The sequence below is a fragment of the Phocoena phocoena genome, chromosome 4, assembly GCF_963924675.1.
Source record: "Phocoena phocoena chromosome 4, mPhoPho1.1, whole genome shotgun sequence".
NCBI classification, from domain to species: domain Eukaryota; kingdom Metazoa; phylum Chordata; class Mammalia; order Artiodactyla; family Phocoenidae; genus Phocoena; species Phocoena phocoena.
Genome location: NC_089222.1, coordinates 144,263,515 through 144,277,062, shown reverse-complemented (window position 1 = coordinate 144,277,062; position 13,548 = coordinate 144,263,515). Strand labels below are relative to the sequence as shown.

The 13,548-nt window shown below is 46.6% G+C and overlaps 1 protein-coding gene across 1 annotated transcript in view; it reads left to right on the top strand.

Annotated features, from left to right (window-relative positions):
* Nucleotides 1-13,548, top strand: part of HSF2BP (heat shock transcription factor 2 binding protein) — an 81,405-nt gene that overhangs the window by 27,200 nt on the left and 40,657 nt on the right. Inside the window, exon 7 of the mRNA XM_065876680.1 lies at nucleotides 7,590-7,707. Within this exon, the coding sequence (XP_065732752.1) occupies nucleotides 7,590-7,707 (118 nt within the window). The remainder of the gene's footprint in view (nucleotides 1-7,589; nucleotides 7,708-13,548) is intronic.

Genomic DNA, 13,548 nt, shown 5'->3' with positions numbered 1-13,548 from the left:
TTCTGGGTTTCTTCATTCAAACAATGTTAGGTAATGATTACAGAATCAAAATTACCTTTTTTTCTTTTCTTTTTTGCCACTCTGCGTGGCTTGCAGGATCTTAGTTCCCTGACCAGGATGGAACCCAGACCCTGGCAGTGAAAGCACCGAGTCCTAACCACGGGACCGCCAGGGAACTCCCCCAAATTACTTCTTGATTGTTGATAATTTATGGCAGGACTGGATCCAGCTTATCTTTTGTGGACGTAACAGTCCCACAGAGTTGACAGCAGAGCGCCCTGGGTCAGCAAGCAGCACTGCTCCTGGCTCCTCCACCTCAGGGGAGCAGTGCGGAGGGTGGGCGGGATTGAGGCCCAGTGTCCAGTTCTGCTTCTACCCCCGGCCAGCCCTGTGTTCTTGACTCTGTGACCCTCAGCTTCATCTTCTGAGAAAAGAGTCTTAGACCCCAGATGATGACTAAGGTCTGCCCCAGCCCTGGACTTGTGCGGCTGCTTTGAGAAAAGGGGGCCGTGAGCCTTGCCTCCTGGATCAGGTGACAGGCTCTGAGCGGCAGTGGGTCTTTGGTGTGTGCAGTGTCATTGAGGTAATGTCCCTAGAGCAGAGCTTCTCAGCCTCGGCAGTAGAATTCTCTGTTTTGGGGAGTGTTCTGTGCATTGTAGGAGTTCAGAAACATCCCTAGACTCTACCCGTTAGAGGCCAGAAGCAACCCCTAGGTGTGACAACTGAGAATGTCTCCAGATGTTGCCAGTTGTGTCCTGGGGGCAAAATCATCCTCCCTTGCCGCTTGGAGACCACTGCCCTAGAGCACCACCTTAACCCATCATGTACATAGACAGAAAGGTTTATGATACTCCTGGATGTTAGAGGTAATTGTTGAGAGAGATTTTGAGATTGCTGAAGGCTGTTTTGGCTTCTCTGTCCCCTGGGCATGCTTCTGACATGTTTGATTTAGTCTAGTCATATAACTGGTCTTGCCAATTCAGGGGAATTTGGTATCTGTCATCTACAATATCCAGTTAATCACAGAAATTCTCTTCATCGTCTTTCAGTGGTTTGTCTTGGATAATTTGGGTTACTGTGTAATCTTTCCTTAGATAATGCCCTTCCTTCAGTTGCCAGAGTATGGCCTAGATAATGAGCTGTTGTTTTGCGGAATTGGAGTGTTTCTTTGGAAGCTCATCTCCCTTCTTAGCAACCTCAGTGAGGAGATAAACACAGTCAGCCTTAGAGTTTTCCAGACTAATGGAATGTAAGAGGAGGTTAGGTATGTGTTGGATCAGAAGGACCCCACAAAGAGCTCCACTGTATCCTTAAGATCTGGGATTAAGACTTGAGAGAAGCAGGATAGAACTTCAGTGAATCCCTGGGGACATAACTTTCAGGGTGAATTGTTGATTTTTCTAGGTGAAGGCAAGTAAATTGGCCAATTTTATAGAATGTGACACTAAAGAGACCTGAGCATTAATCTTTTCCTGTAAAGAAGTGGCTCCAGGCAGGACGGAGAAGAGGAATTGTTCACAGATTTTGGACAAATCCATATCCTCAACCATTAGAGTTTTTTTTAAGCAGGTAGCATTAAGCGATTGTGGGGCTGGTACAAGGAATTACTAGTCCTTTTTCTATTAAGCTGGTCATTGGTGGCCTATGGCCTTCCGTGGCTTCAGCTCTAGAGAAGATGAGGTAAAGGTGAGAAGAATCATCTGGAGTCTTTTGGCTTTTGCCCCAGTTGTTTAACTCTGTCCATAGAACCGGGATTCTGGGACTATTGTTAATTCTTTGGTTATTTCTTGAATATTACATAGTATATGGGCAAATAATATTCAGATCGGCTCTAATTTGTGTATAGGAGAATTTTCTGGGACTTCTAAAAATTATCCTTCTGTAGTGCCTTTTCTTTATCTGTTCCATTTACAAAATAAACATCTGTCCATTAAACTTTGCAGGGGCTGTGTCCCAGAGAAGGGAGGAGTATCTTTCTGATGATGGTCCCAGAGTCACAGTTACGGGTTGGGAGAAGCAGAAGATGCCGGGAGTCTTTCTTTCCTGAGAGTGCAGTTGCGTGTTGAGGGAAAGAATGTGAGCAAATGGAAAGACCAGGAATTATGCTTGTAGATGTGCCGTAGGAAAGTTGGGGGTTCTGCTTGGAGCTGTTTCCTTCATGGTGGGTCAACAGGCGATAGCGTTTGGCTGGCAGTGGCACTCTGTCACCATAGGCCTTGCCCTTGATTTTTTCTGTGACTGGGCGTCCTGACGGTCAGAGCACGCTCACTCCATGGTGGAAACTTACCCAGCCTGGTGAGGCAGGTTTGGCAGGTGAAAGCGCGAGGAGGTTATAAGAGGTATGGGAACATTTCCCGGGAGTCATGTTGACACTGCAGACTGACAGCAGCAAACAGGGAAGGACAGTAGACTCACCCCTCTCAGCTGGCCCTCAGGTTACAGGGCGTTTCTCTCTAGCCTGACTTCTCACCACAGAAGCCAGGTCACGCAAGTGGGAGAGAAACTGGCTTCTGGGAGCCACTTCCCAGCGGGACTGGGCATTCCCTCCAGCTCTAAGGGGGTTTCCATACATAGTGTACAGAGGCAGTTTCCAGACTGAGGTTACCCATGGCCTTTGGCCCACTCCCACACCCTGAGAGCCAAATCATTGACTTGATAAGAAAGTACCACAGCAAATGCAAAGAAACAAAAAGCAAACAGTAAGTCAGTCACAGTATTCATAGAGGAAACTTTATGATGTTTCTTTCAAGAAACGTGATGTAGTGTTAGTGCTTCAGAAGAGCAGTTTATGGAGAACAGGTCCAGGATGAGCAGTAGAGACTGAGTAATCCACTGAACATGCCAGTCATATCCCCACTGTTATTATTGCTATATTTACTTTTTAACAGCTTTATTGAGATAAAAGTATACCATACACTTTGCCAACTTAAAGTATGTAACTCGATGGCTTTAGTACATTCATATAATGTGCATCCATCTCCACAGTCGATTTTTAAACATTTTCATCACCCAAGGAGAAGCTTGCTAACCTCAGCCATCATTCCCCAATCCTGCCATTCTTCTAGCTTTAGGCAGCCAATCTACTTTTTGTCTCTCTAGATTCGCCTGTGCTGGACATTTCATACAATGGGATCATATAACATGGGGTCCTTTGTGACTGACTTCTTTCATTTAGCATAGTGTTCTCAAGGTGTCCATGTCATAGCGTGTACCAGTACTTCATTCCTTTCTGTGGCTGAATAATATTCCATGGTTTGGCCATACCACATTTATCCATTCATCAATCGATGGACATTTGGGTGGTTTCTGCTTTTTGGTTATTATAAATAATGATGTGAAAATTTGTGTAAAAGTTTTTGTGTAGATATATGTTTTCATTTCTCTTGGATATACAGCTAGGAGTGGAATTGCTGGGTCATATGATATGGCTTTTAGCATTTGAGGAACTGTCAGACCATTTTTTGACAGTTGCTGTACCATTTTACATTCTCACCAGCAGTGCATGAGGTTTCTCCACATACTTGCCAACACTTTAAAGTTATTTTTTGGTTATAGCCATCCCTAGTGGGTATGAAGTAGTATTTTGTCATGGTTTTGATTTGCATATCCCTGATGGCTAATGATATTGAGCATCTTTTCATGTATTCATTGGCCATTTGTGTATCTTCTTTGGAGAAATGTCTATTCAAGTCCTTTGCCCATTTCAAAATTAAGTCATTTGAGGGACTTCCCTGGTGGTGCAGTGGGCAAGACTCCCCGCTCCCAATGCGGGGGGCCTGGGTTCAATTCCTGGTCAGGGAACTAGATCCCACATGCATGCTGCAACTGAGAGTTTGCATGCCACAACTAAGGAGCCCGCGAGCTGCAAATAAGACCCAGTGCAACCAAATGAAAAGAAAAAAAATTGTCTGATACAGCCACTATGGAGAACAGTATGGAGGTTCCTTAAAAAACTAAAAATAGAACTACCGTACGACCCAGCAATCCCACTACTGGGCATATACCCTGAGAAAACCATAATTCAAAAAGAGTCATGTACCAAAGTGTTCATTGCAGCTCTATTTACAATAGCCAGGACATGGAAGCAACCTAGGTATCCATCGACAGATGAATGGATAAAGAAGATGTGGCACATATATACAGTGGAATATTACTCAGCCATAAAAAGAAACGAATTTGAGTTATTTGTAGTGAGGTGGATGGACCTAGAGTCTGTCATACAGAGTGAAGTAAGTCAGAAAGAGAAAGACAGATACCATATGCTAACACATATATATGGAATCTAAAAAAAAAAAAAAAATGGTCATGAAGAACCTAGGGGCAAGACGGGAATAAAGACACAGATCTACTAGAGCATGGACTTGAGGACATGGGGTGGGAGAAGAGTAAGCCGTGACAAAGTGAGAGAGTGGCACGGACATATATACACTGCCAAACGTAAAATAGATAGCTAGTGGGAAGCAGCCGCATAGCACAGGGAGATCGGTTCGGTGCTCTGTGACCACCTAGAGGGGTGGGATAGGGAGGGTGGGGGGGAGATGCAAGAGGGAGGAGATATGGGGACATATGTATATGTATAACTGATTCACTTTGTTATACAGCAGAAACTAACACACCATTGTAAAGCAATTATACTCCGATAAAGATGTTAAAAAAATTGTCATTTGTCTTTTTTTATTGAGTTATAAGAGTTCTTTGTATATTCTAGATACCAGTCCCTTATCAGGCATATGATTTGCAAAACTTTTCTCATTCTGTAGTTGTCTTTTCACTTTCTTGATAGTGTCTTTTGAAGCAAAAAAGTTTTAATTTTTGATGATATCCAGTGTGTTTTTTCTTTAGTTGCTTGTGTTTTTGTTGTCATATCTAAGAAACCATTGTCTAATTCAAGGACATGAAGATTTACTCCTGTGTTTTCTTCTAAGAGTTTTATAATTTTAGCTCATACATTTAGGTCTTTGATCTATTTTGAGTTAATTTTTATGTATGGTGTGAGGCAGGGGTCCAGTTTTTATTTCTTTGCATGTGAATACTCAGTTGTCCCAGCACCATTGGTTAAAAAGATTACTTTTTTATCCTTTCTCCATTCAATTGTCCTGATCCCCTTCTTGAAACTCAGTTGATCATAAATTTGAGTGTTTATTTCTGGTCTCTCAGTTCTACCATTGATCTGTATGACTGTCATTATGCCAGTACCTTATTATTATTTCTATTGTCGAAAATGAGACAGAATTGTTACAACCTAAAGCAAAGCTATCAGACATAATCTGCCTCAACTCTTTGTATTTTTATCAGCCTACATAATTCACACTAGTTTCCTTCCTTAAATTATATAATTACTATGGTAGCTTCTAGAAATATTTATAAACTTTAAAGAAAAATGAACCTAGGAAAAAAAGAGTACATTTTAACAGAAAATTAGACCAGCAGTCCTTTGTAGTCCTATGGTTGACTCATAAGCATCCCAGACAGACTGACAAATGCTGGAGCTATCTGAGCAGGAATGTATTCACGTTTATTTTACTTCATAGTTTGCTTGGAATGCAGCATTGGCATTTGCTATTATAATACTGAATACATGATAGGGGGCTTCATTTACCAGTATATTTGTTGTGTTTTGTTGGGTGTTGTCGCCTGCTCTGATACAGTGTACTTTTTTTCTTCAGTGATGTATTAGTGATGTTCCTGTTATCTGTTGCTAGGCAACAAACTGCCCCCAAACTTTGTCTTTAAACAACAGTAGTCATTTATTTTGCTCCGGAACCTGCAACTTTCTCAGAGCTTGGCAGGGAGGATTTGCTGCTACTTTGCTGTCTGGGGCCTCAGCTGGGGTGACTCAAATTGCTGAGGGATGGAACAGCTGGGGGCTAGTGGGACATCTTCCTATCCTAGCGTAGTCCCAGGCTTCTCCAGCAGTGTGCTTTTTCTGTAGTCTGCATCACGGCAGCCTCAGGAGAGTCAGATTTCTTTCCTAGCGACCCAGGGCTCCTAGAGCACGTGACGAGGGGCGGAGCTGGAAGCTGCCAGGCTCTTTCTATCTTGCCTTGAAAGTCCTGCAGCAGCTGCGCTGCATTCTGCTGGTCACACTGGAGTCTTAGGGCAGGAACAACCCAAGGTCTGCAGGCAAGAGCCGTGGTTTGCTGGGATGTCGTCTCTGGAAACTACTAAAGTATGTAGCTAGAATGTATGTTTCACTGGGGAGTTCCCGTATGTAGTCATAACATGAAGAATGTCTTCCCCAAAAAACTACCTTAAAATGACTTTGAGTTTATGATGCCAAATGCTTCATTCCCCCCCAAGTATTTCTTTAGTAAAACTAGAGTGTTTCGTATGGTAGAAAATAGAGTCATCAGGTTCAAATTCATTGAACACAGAAGGCTACATTTGTATCAGTTAAGGGTCCTGTCTTCAGTAAAGTTATAGCTGTCATGAAATTATATACCAAATAGCACCAATGCAAGGAAAGAGGCAAAAAGTGCTGGAAGGACAAGCAGAAATGGGGAAAAAAATCTGTTAGGTTTAGGAAACTTTAATATATCTCTTTTGATCCTCCTCAGCTCAGACAAACAAAAATAAATAGGAATGTCCAGGATCTGATTTCATAAAGTTGTTCTGGTAGCATAGATGAAATTTTATATTCTGCCATTAGGGTACCATTAATCAAAGCAGAACAAATCAGTGATAAAATTAGTCCTCCATTCTCGATAGTTATTAGCAAACTGAAAATAGAAGAACACTTCCTTAAACTGGTAGAGGATCTCTGCCGGAGACTCACTTAGCTGTGGATTACTGGAAGCATCTCCACTGAAGTCAGGAGACCGAGGATGCCGCGGCCCTTCTTGTCTCCACCCTGGCCGGCTCACTTAGGTTAGAAACTTTAGTCACTTTGAATCATGCTTTATTGTTAGACCTAGCTAAAGAAAAATCTTACCGACACATGCATAAATAACCTGGATCACTGACGTGTCCTCACGGGTATCCGGAAATGTGACGGAGACAGTGTTATCTGCAGTGGTGTCCATGGGAGTCCGTGTAGTGACCTGGTCTGGTCCCCGTGCTGGTTCTGCGGGGCCTCAAGCATGAAGAAACGTGATACTTGCTGACCCACAGCAGGATGTACAATTTAGAAAAACTTCTTTTTGGAATCAGTTTTTGTATTCTCTCCTGACCTCATGATCTCAGTTTGGTATTCTGGTTTAGAGTCATTAGGATTTCACTCCCAGGGTTGAAAGTGGATTTTAGCGTCCTTGGTCCCAGATAAATAATCAGCCCCTACCTTCTGTTTGGACCCTGACGGCCCATAGCTGTTTAATCCAGTATTCTGGAGCCTGGTGTCCGCTTGCTGTGCTGTGGTCAGGCTGCAGACGTATTTAGACCCAGTGCTCTGTTCCACTACCGAGGCATTTGCTAATCACAGCAGACGTCACTCACCGTTTCAGTAACGGCTGTGGTTGTCAGTTACCCTATCTGGGCTGTCAGCTCTGTGGATAACCATTCTGTGTGTTCATTAAGTCTGCTAGGAGAAGGACAGCAACACATCCTCTATCTTGGACAGACTTCTGACGCTTTGTTTCATCCTTATGTTGCAGATGTAGCTGCCGTGGCAAGTGGTCGTGAATTCCTGGTTAACTCAAGTCAGGTGCTCTTGGACACCATACTGCAGCTTCTGGGAGACTTGAAGCCGGGACAGTGCACCAAACTCAAAGTGTACGGTGGATGGTAGTTAAAAGTTCACGTTTATTTCCATAGTAGTTAGAATTTGCTGATTGGGCCCCCTTTTCAAGCAAATGCACTTAATTTGGCTATAGTTCTAAAAAATAGAAGAAACAAATTTCCCGGAGAATTAAGGGATACACTCTCTATTCAATACTATTTTCGGAAAATAATATAAACAAAATGAATGTTCCCACCTTGGGGCAATCACTGAGTCCAAAATGCTATCATGGGTGAACTTCAGGGTGAACTTAGAATAGGTGATGGTGTTGACAGCACCCCGCTTCCAGGAGCCGGAATCCGGACTTCTTTTCCACTGGTGCTTAACAAATTACCACAGACTTATTGGCTGAAACAACACCTACTTCAAGGTCTGTAGGTCAGAGGTCTGAGTGGGCTTGGTTGGGTTACCTACAGGGTCTCAAGTGGCCCAAATCGAGGGTTGTCCAGGCAGGGCTCCTTTCCGGAGGCTCTGCACAAGAATCTCTTCCACGTGCATCCAGGTTGCTGGAAGAATCCAGTTCCCTGCGTTGACAGGACTCCGGTCCCTGTTTCCTTGCTGGCTGTCAGGCGGGGCCACGTTTAGCTTCCAGGGCTGGCTGAATTCCTCATCACGTAACCTCACCCCATCTTCAAGTCACAACGGCTTGCCGAACCTTTCTTACACTTCAGAACCTCTTGGATTTCCTCCTCTTTTGCCCGCCAGAGAAAACTCACTGTCTTTTTTTTGGTTTTTTTTTGCGGTACACGGGCCTCTCACTGTTGTGGCCTCTCCCGTTGCGGAGCACAGGCTCCGGACACCCAGGTCCAGCGGCCATGGCTCACGGGCCCAGCCGCTCTGCGGCATGTGGGATCTTCCCGGACCGGGGCACGAACCCGTGTCCCCTGCATCGGCAGGCGGACTCTCAACCACTGCGCCACCAGGGAAGCCCAGCTCAGTTTTTGATGGGGTCACGGGTTTATATTTGGCATAACTGGATAAACTCCCTTTTGATGAACTCAGAGTCAGCTGATTGGTAACCTTGATTGTATCTGCAGAGTCTCACTGCCTTGACCAGGCAACTTAATGTGACCAGGGTGTTATATGTCGGTCTCGGGGATTAGGGCAGGAAACGTTGACCCATTTTAGGTTTCTGCTACCACACCATTTATTTCAAGTGTTTGCTTTTACTTCTTGAGCACTTCATTAAATAGCTTCTCTAAGTCTTTGTAAGATACTTCTCGCATCTGTGTCATCTCGGCCTTAGAATCTCTTGGTTGTCTTGTCCCACGTGAGTTGGGATTTTTCCTGTTTCTTTGTAGGCTGAGTAATTTTTGGATTGTATTGTGGACATTTGAATATTATGTTTTGAGACCCTGGGTCTTGCTTAAATCTTATGGGAGGTGTTGATGTTTTGCTTCAGCAGTGGTCAGCCTGGTTGGGTTCAGGTCACAGGTTCTGACCTGCCTTCTCTGTTTGTGGCTTCCATGTCAGTTCCATTTTTTTTTTTTTTTTTTTTTTGGCCATGTTGCACAGCTTTTGGGATCTCAGTTCCCTGACCAGGGATTGAACCCCAGCCACGGCAGTGAACGTGCTGAATCCTAACCACTAGGCCACCAGGGAACTCCTTTCAGTTCCATTTTTAAGAAGCTTTTGCAGTGCTGTTGCTGTGAGGCTGATCCCTCACCATCGTCTCCTGATGCTCTGCCCCTCATGTATGTCCCTGTTTGGGACCTGGATGATAGTTGATATTTTAGTTTTCAGAGTCTTAGATATGCTGTTTATGATCAGATCCACACATGCATAACTTGGGGTGAGGCCAGGAGTCTGTAGACGACCTTGTGGGGTCACATTCCTGAGCCTTTTTTTTTTTTTTTTTTTTTTGCGGTACGCAGGCCTCTCACTGTTGTGGCCTCTCCCGTTGCGAGCACAGGCTCCGGACATGCAGACTCAGCGGCCATGGCTCACGGGCCCAGCCGCTCCGCGGCATGTGGGATCTTCCCGGACTGGGGCACGAACCCACGTCCCCCGCATCAGCAGGCGGACTCTCAACCACTGCGCCACCAGGGAAGCCCAATGCTGAGGTTTTATATGCCCTGAGGTCACATGTTTCTGCAGCTAGGCCCAGTCCAGGGCAAGAAGCAGGAGTTCAGAGGATCACATTTCCTTTCCGCAGAGTTTGAGTTACCCGAGGACTCCCACTGCCAGCACGGTCACTGATGCGAGATCCCGCTGCTACTCCTCGAGCCTGAGCAGAGGGCTTCTCCTGGTGCTCTCTCTGTGTGGTTCGTGCCACCCTGGGTTTGGGGGCTGAGTGGTAAACTCTTGGTTTGGTGGTTCTTAAAATTCTGGTCTTCTTCCCAATCCACCTGCAGAGACATTTACTTGACAGGCTTCCATCTGACCCCCAAGCACAGCCAAGAGCAGGCTGTCAGCCTCAGACCCCTCTTGGGATCCCTGTGCAAAGCGGCCTGAGGCAGGTCTTGCCGCTCCGTTCTCTGTGGCCGCCTTCTGATATGCACACTGTATACCCACTTTCTCCATCGCTGCTAACGTCCAGCCTGAGTCCTCCAGAACTAGGACCCTTCCTGTACTGCAAGCAAACCTCCTGTTCCGTTTGGCCTCTCCACACCTTGACTGTAGTTTGCCTTTTTCTTGGGGGTTTTGCTTTCCTCGCCACCTTCATGGTCAAAGGCTGCCCATTTTCAGCAGCTTGGGTGCCTCAGACCCAGAGATGGGGATTTTTACAAATAATTATTTAGAGCAGTTGTAACTTCACAACAAAACTGAGAGGAAGATGCAAAGATTTCCCATATACCCCTGTCCCCCCCGCCCCCCATGCGTAGCCTTCCCTGTTATCACCATCACTCACCAGAATGGTGCATTTTCTACCGAGGGTGAACCTACTTTGGCATGTCAGTCACCCAAAGACCATAGTCTACCTAAGAGTTTACTCTGGGTGTTGTCCATTCAGTGGATTTGGACAGATACGTTATGACAGACATTCATTGTTACAACGGCATACCGAGGGCCCTGGGTTTATCATCACATGGGTTTCCGGCCTCTGAGGTGGAGAGCCCGTCGTGGTCCTTAGACACATGCTCTCTTGCTCAGCTCCCTCCTCCCATCACTCCCCGAACCTCGCTGAGACGCCTGCTGCTTACTGCTTCTCTTTCCTCCACAGCCTCCCCTCCGTCCAGCTAACCTGGACCCTCAGCGTCATCCCCTGATGCTCTGACCTTGGACCAGCCATCCACCTTCTCCCTTCCTAGCTGTGGTGATGCTTGAGGAGAAGGTTCCAAATGCACGGGCATGCCGTTTCACCCTCACCCGGTCCTGAGTCCCCCTGGAACCCTCCTCTGCGTCCTTATCGGTGCCACTTTCATCTCCGCCGTGGCTGGGTCAGGCTCAGACTCTCTCTGTGACGCCGACCCCTGCGCTGCTCTTCGGCCCTCTGTGGGGCAGGGGCACTTATCCCAGCAGGTGGCTCTCCTTCCTGCTCCCCAGGGAGAGCTGAGGGCTGTGGGCCTGAGCTTTCTCGTCTCTCTGCCTCACTTGTTTATACCCTCTCACCCTCACTTTCTTCTCTCATGTGGCCTTTTGGGGTTTCCACCTCTGGCTTTGATTAGCTGTGCTTTTGATTAGTTGCCTTCTGGGATTTTGCTCAATTAGCTGTCATCTCTTGCTTAGGCATTTCCAAGTTCTCCCTTCCACTGGCTCCTTTTCAGCCGACTTTCTCCCAGCTGTGCTGTGATCACCTTCAGCGGCGCCCTAGGGTCCATATCAGAGTATTTCTAGCTCTGCTAGGATTTGGGTGGCTTTGGATTTTCCACGACATGACACATTTTCCCAGAATGAAGGGCTGGTTTATGTTGCCCTGTTCCTTTTGCTTCCCTTGTCCCCATGGGCCCTTGGGGTTAGTGGCCCTTTATAACAGACTTGATTCTACCGAGGGGCCCCAGGGCCACCTCTTTGGTGACAAGTGGGACATTGTTGTGACTTGGCCTCTGTGAGTTCTTTCAGGGTTACGTCTTCTCAGGCCATTTAATTTCTCGATAGCTCCAGTTTATCTGCCTTTTTTTTGGGAAGACCCTTTTTTAACTCTCCAAATCTAGAAACTTCCAACATCTGGTGGTGAGACACCAGCTGGCCCTGAGGGCCTCTCAAGGTGCTTTTTGCTGCCAGCGGGAGGGCTGGGTTGCTGCTTGCTGTGGTGGTGTATCTTTTAAGCCTTGGCTTCCATAGCTTTAAGGGGATGACCTTCTTGCTACACCAACCAGGTCTGTGTTCTCTGTTGATAATTTTTAACATTCATATCAGCCTCTCAGGTGTCTGCTCCATATGGCCACTTGATAGGACTGTGGGCAACCCCAGGCTGGCCCTAGACCAGGCTCTGTCTGCCAAGGCTAGGGAAGTCAGTGCTGCCTGGCAGGGCCTCTTGTCCACCTCTTCTCTGTGCATTTCTTCTTACTTAGCCAGCACTCGGGGTGTGAAGTGTCTGGAGATTCCCCATCCTCACCAGCATCGGTCCTTTTCCTTCCACCTCCAACCACGGGGCATCAGCCTGGCGCACAGAGCGTCTGGTACAGGCAGTTTCTGTGCGTGTCTGGGGTTGTACCCTGACCTTGGGATTCTGAGGGCCACCAGGTGGTGTGCTGGCCTTGAGCCTGGTACGATGGACCCTCAGAAACTCCTGGTTGTGGCTTGTTTCCCCACGGCTGTCGTGTGACACTGGCATTGCCGTTCTTCTTGACACTCAGTAAGAGCTGGACAAACACAATTTTTGTTTCTCATCGGAGATCTGGGTTTCAGGAGTTAGGATTACTTCCAGCCTTTTAAGTTCTCCCTGGTTTCTTTTGCACTTAACTTTTTCATTAACTTTGTCTCATTGCCCATCCTTCATTATGATTTTACCAGTCCTTATTGACACAGGCCTGGGACAGGTAACCCACTTCTGCATACTTACTCCAGGGAAAGTTCTACCCATAAACCCCAGGACACGTGTGCAGAAATGTCATAGCAGCTGTGTTTGTTATAGCACACGCTAGGAACCGACCTAAACCTCTGTCAGCTGGAGAATAGAGAAATAAATTGTGATCAGTATGTTGGGACGCATCAGTGAAAATACGTTTGAGCTATACAGATCAACGCGGACAGACCTCTCGCGGTGGTGGGGAAGATTACTGCGGTATGCGCTGCTGATACGAGCGTGGAGAACAGGATCGTCAGGCTCTGTATATTTGCTGTAAAGGTATATGGAGATGCACGCCTCTCTCCCGTAGCAAATGAGATAGTGGTTCCCACCTGCCTGAAGTCCGAGTTCAGATAGAGTTCATGAAGGGGATTTGACTATGGTGAGGAGGTTTCTTTCTTAACCCGGGAGGTGGGTGTCGTGTTCTGTCTTTTTGTGTGTCTTCTCTGTTAAGTAGTAGATAAAAATTAATCTAAGGTACTTGATTAGGATTACGTATGGTACATACAGGCCACAGATTTTTAAGCTCTGACTTGACTTGGGAGGGGGCCTGAGTCTAAAACAAGCATGTTCACTGGTCAGTTACTATATCCTTTTTAAAAATTGGTGGGGGGCTTCCCTGGTGGCACAGTGGTTGAGAGTCCGCCTGCCGATGCAGGGGACGTGGGTTCGTGCCCCGGTCCGGGAAGATCCCACATGCTGCGGCGCGGCTGGGCCCGTGAGCCATGGCCGCCGAGCCTGCACGTCCGGAGCCTGTGCTCCACGACGGGAGAGGCCACAGCAGTGAGAGGCCTGCGTACCGCCAAAAAAAAAAAAATTGGTGGGCCTCTAACTGCGAGTTTCCGTCCGTAATTTGGTCTGAAGTATCTGACTGTATTGCTCT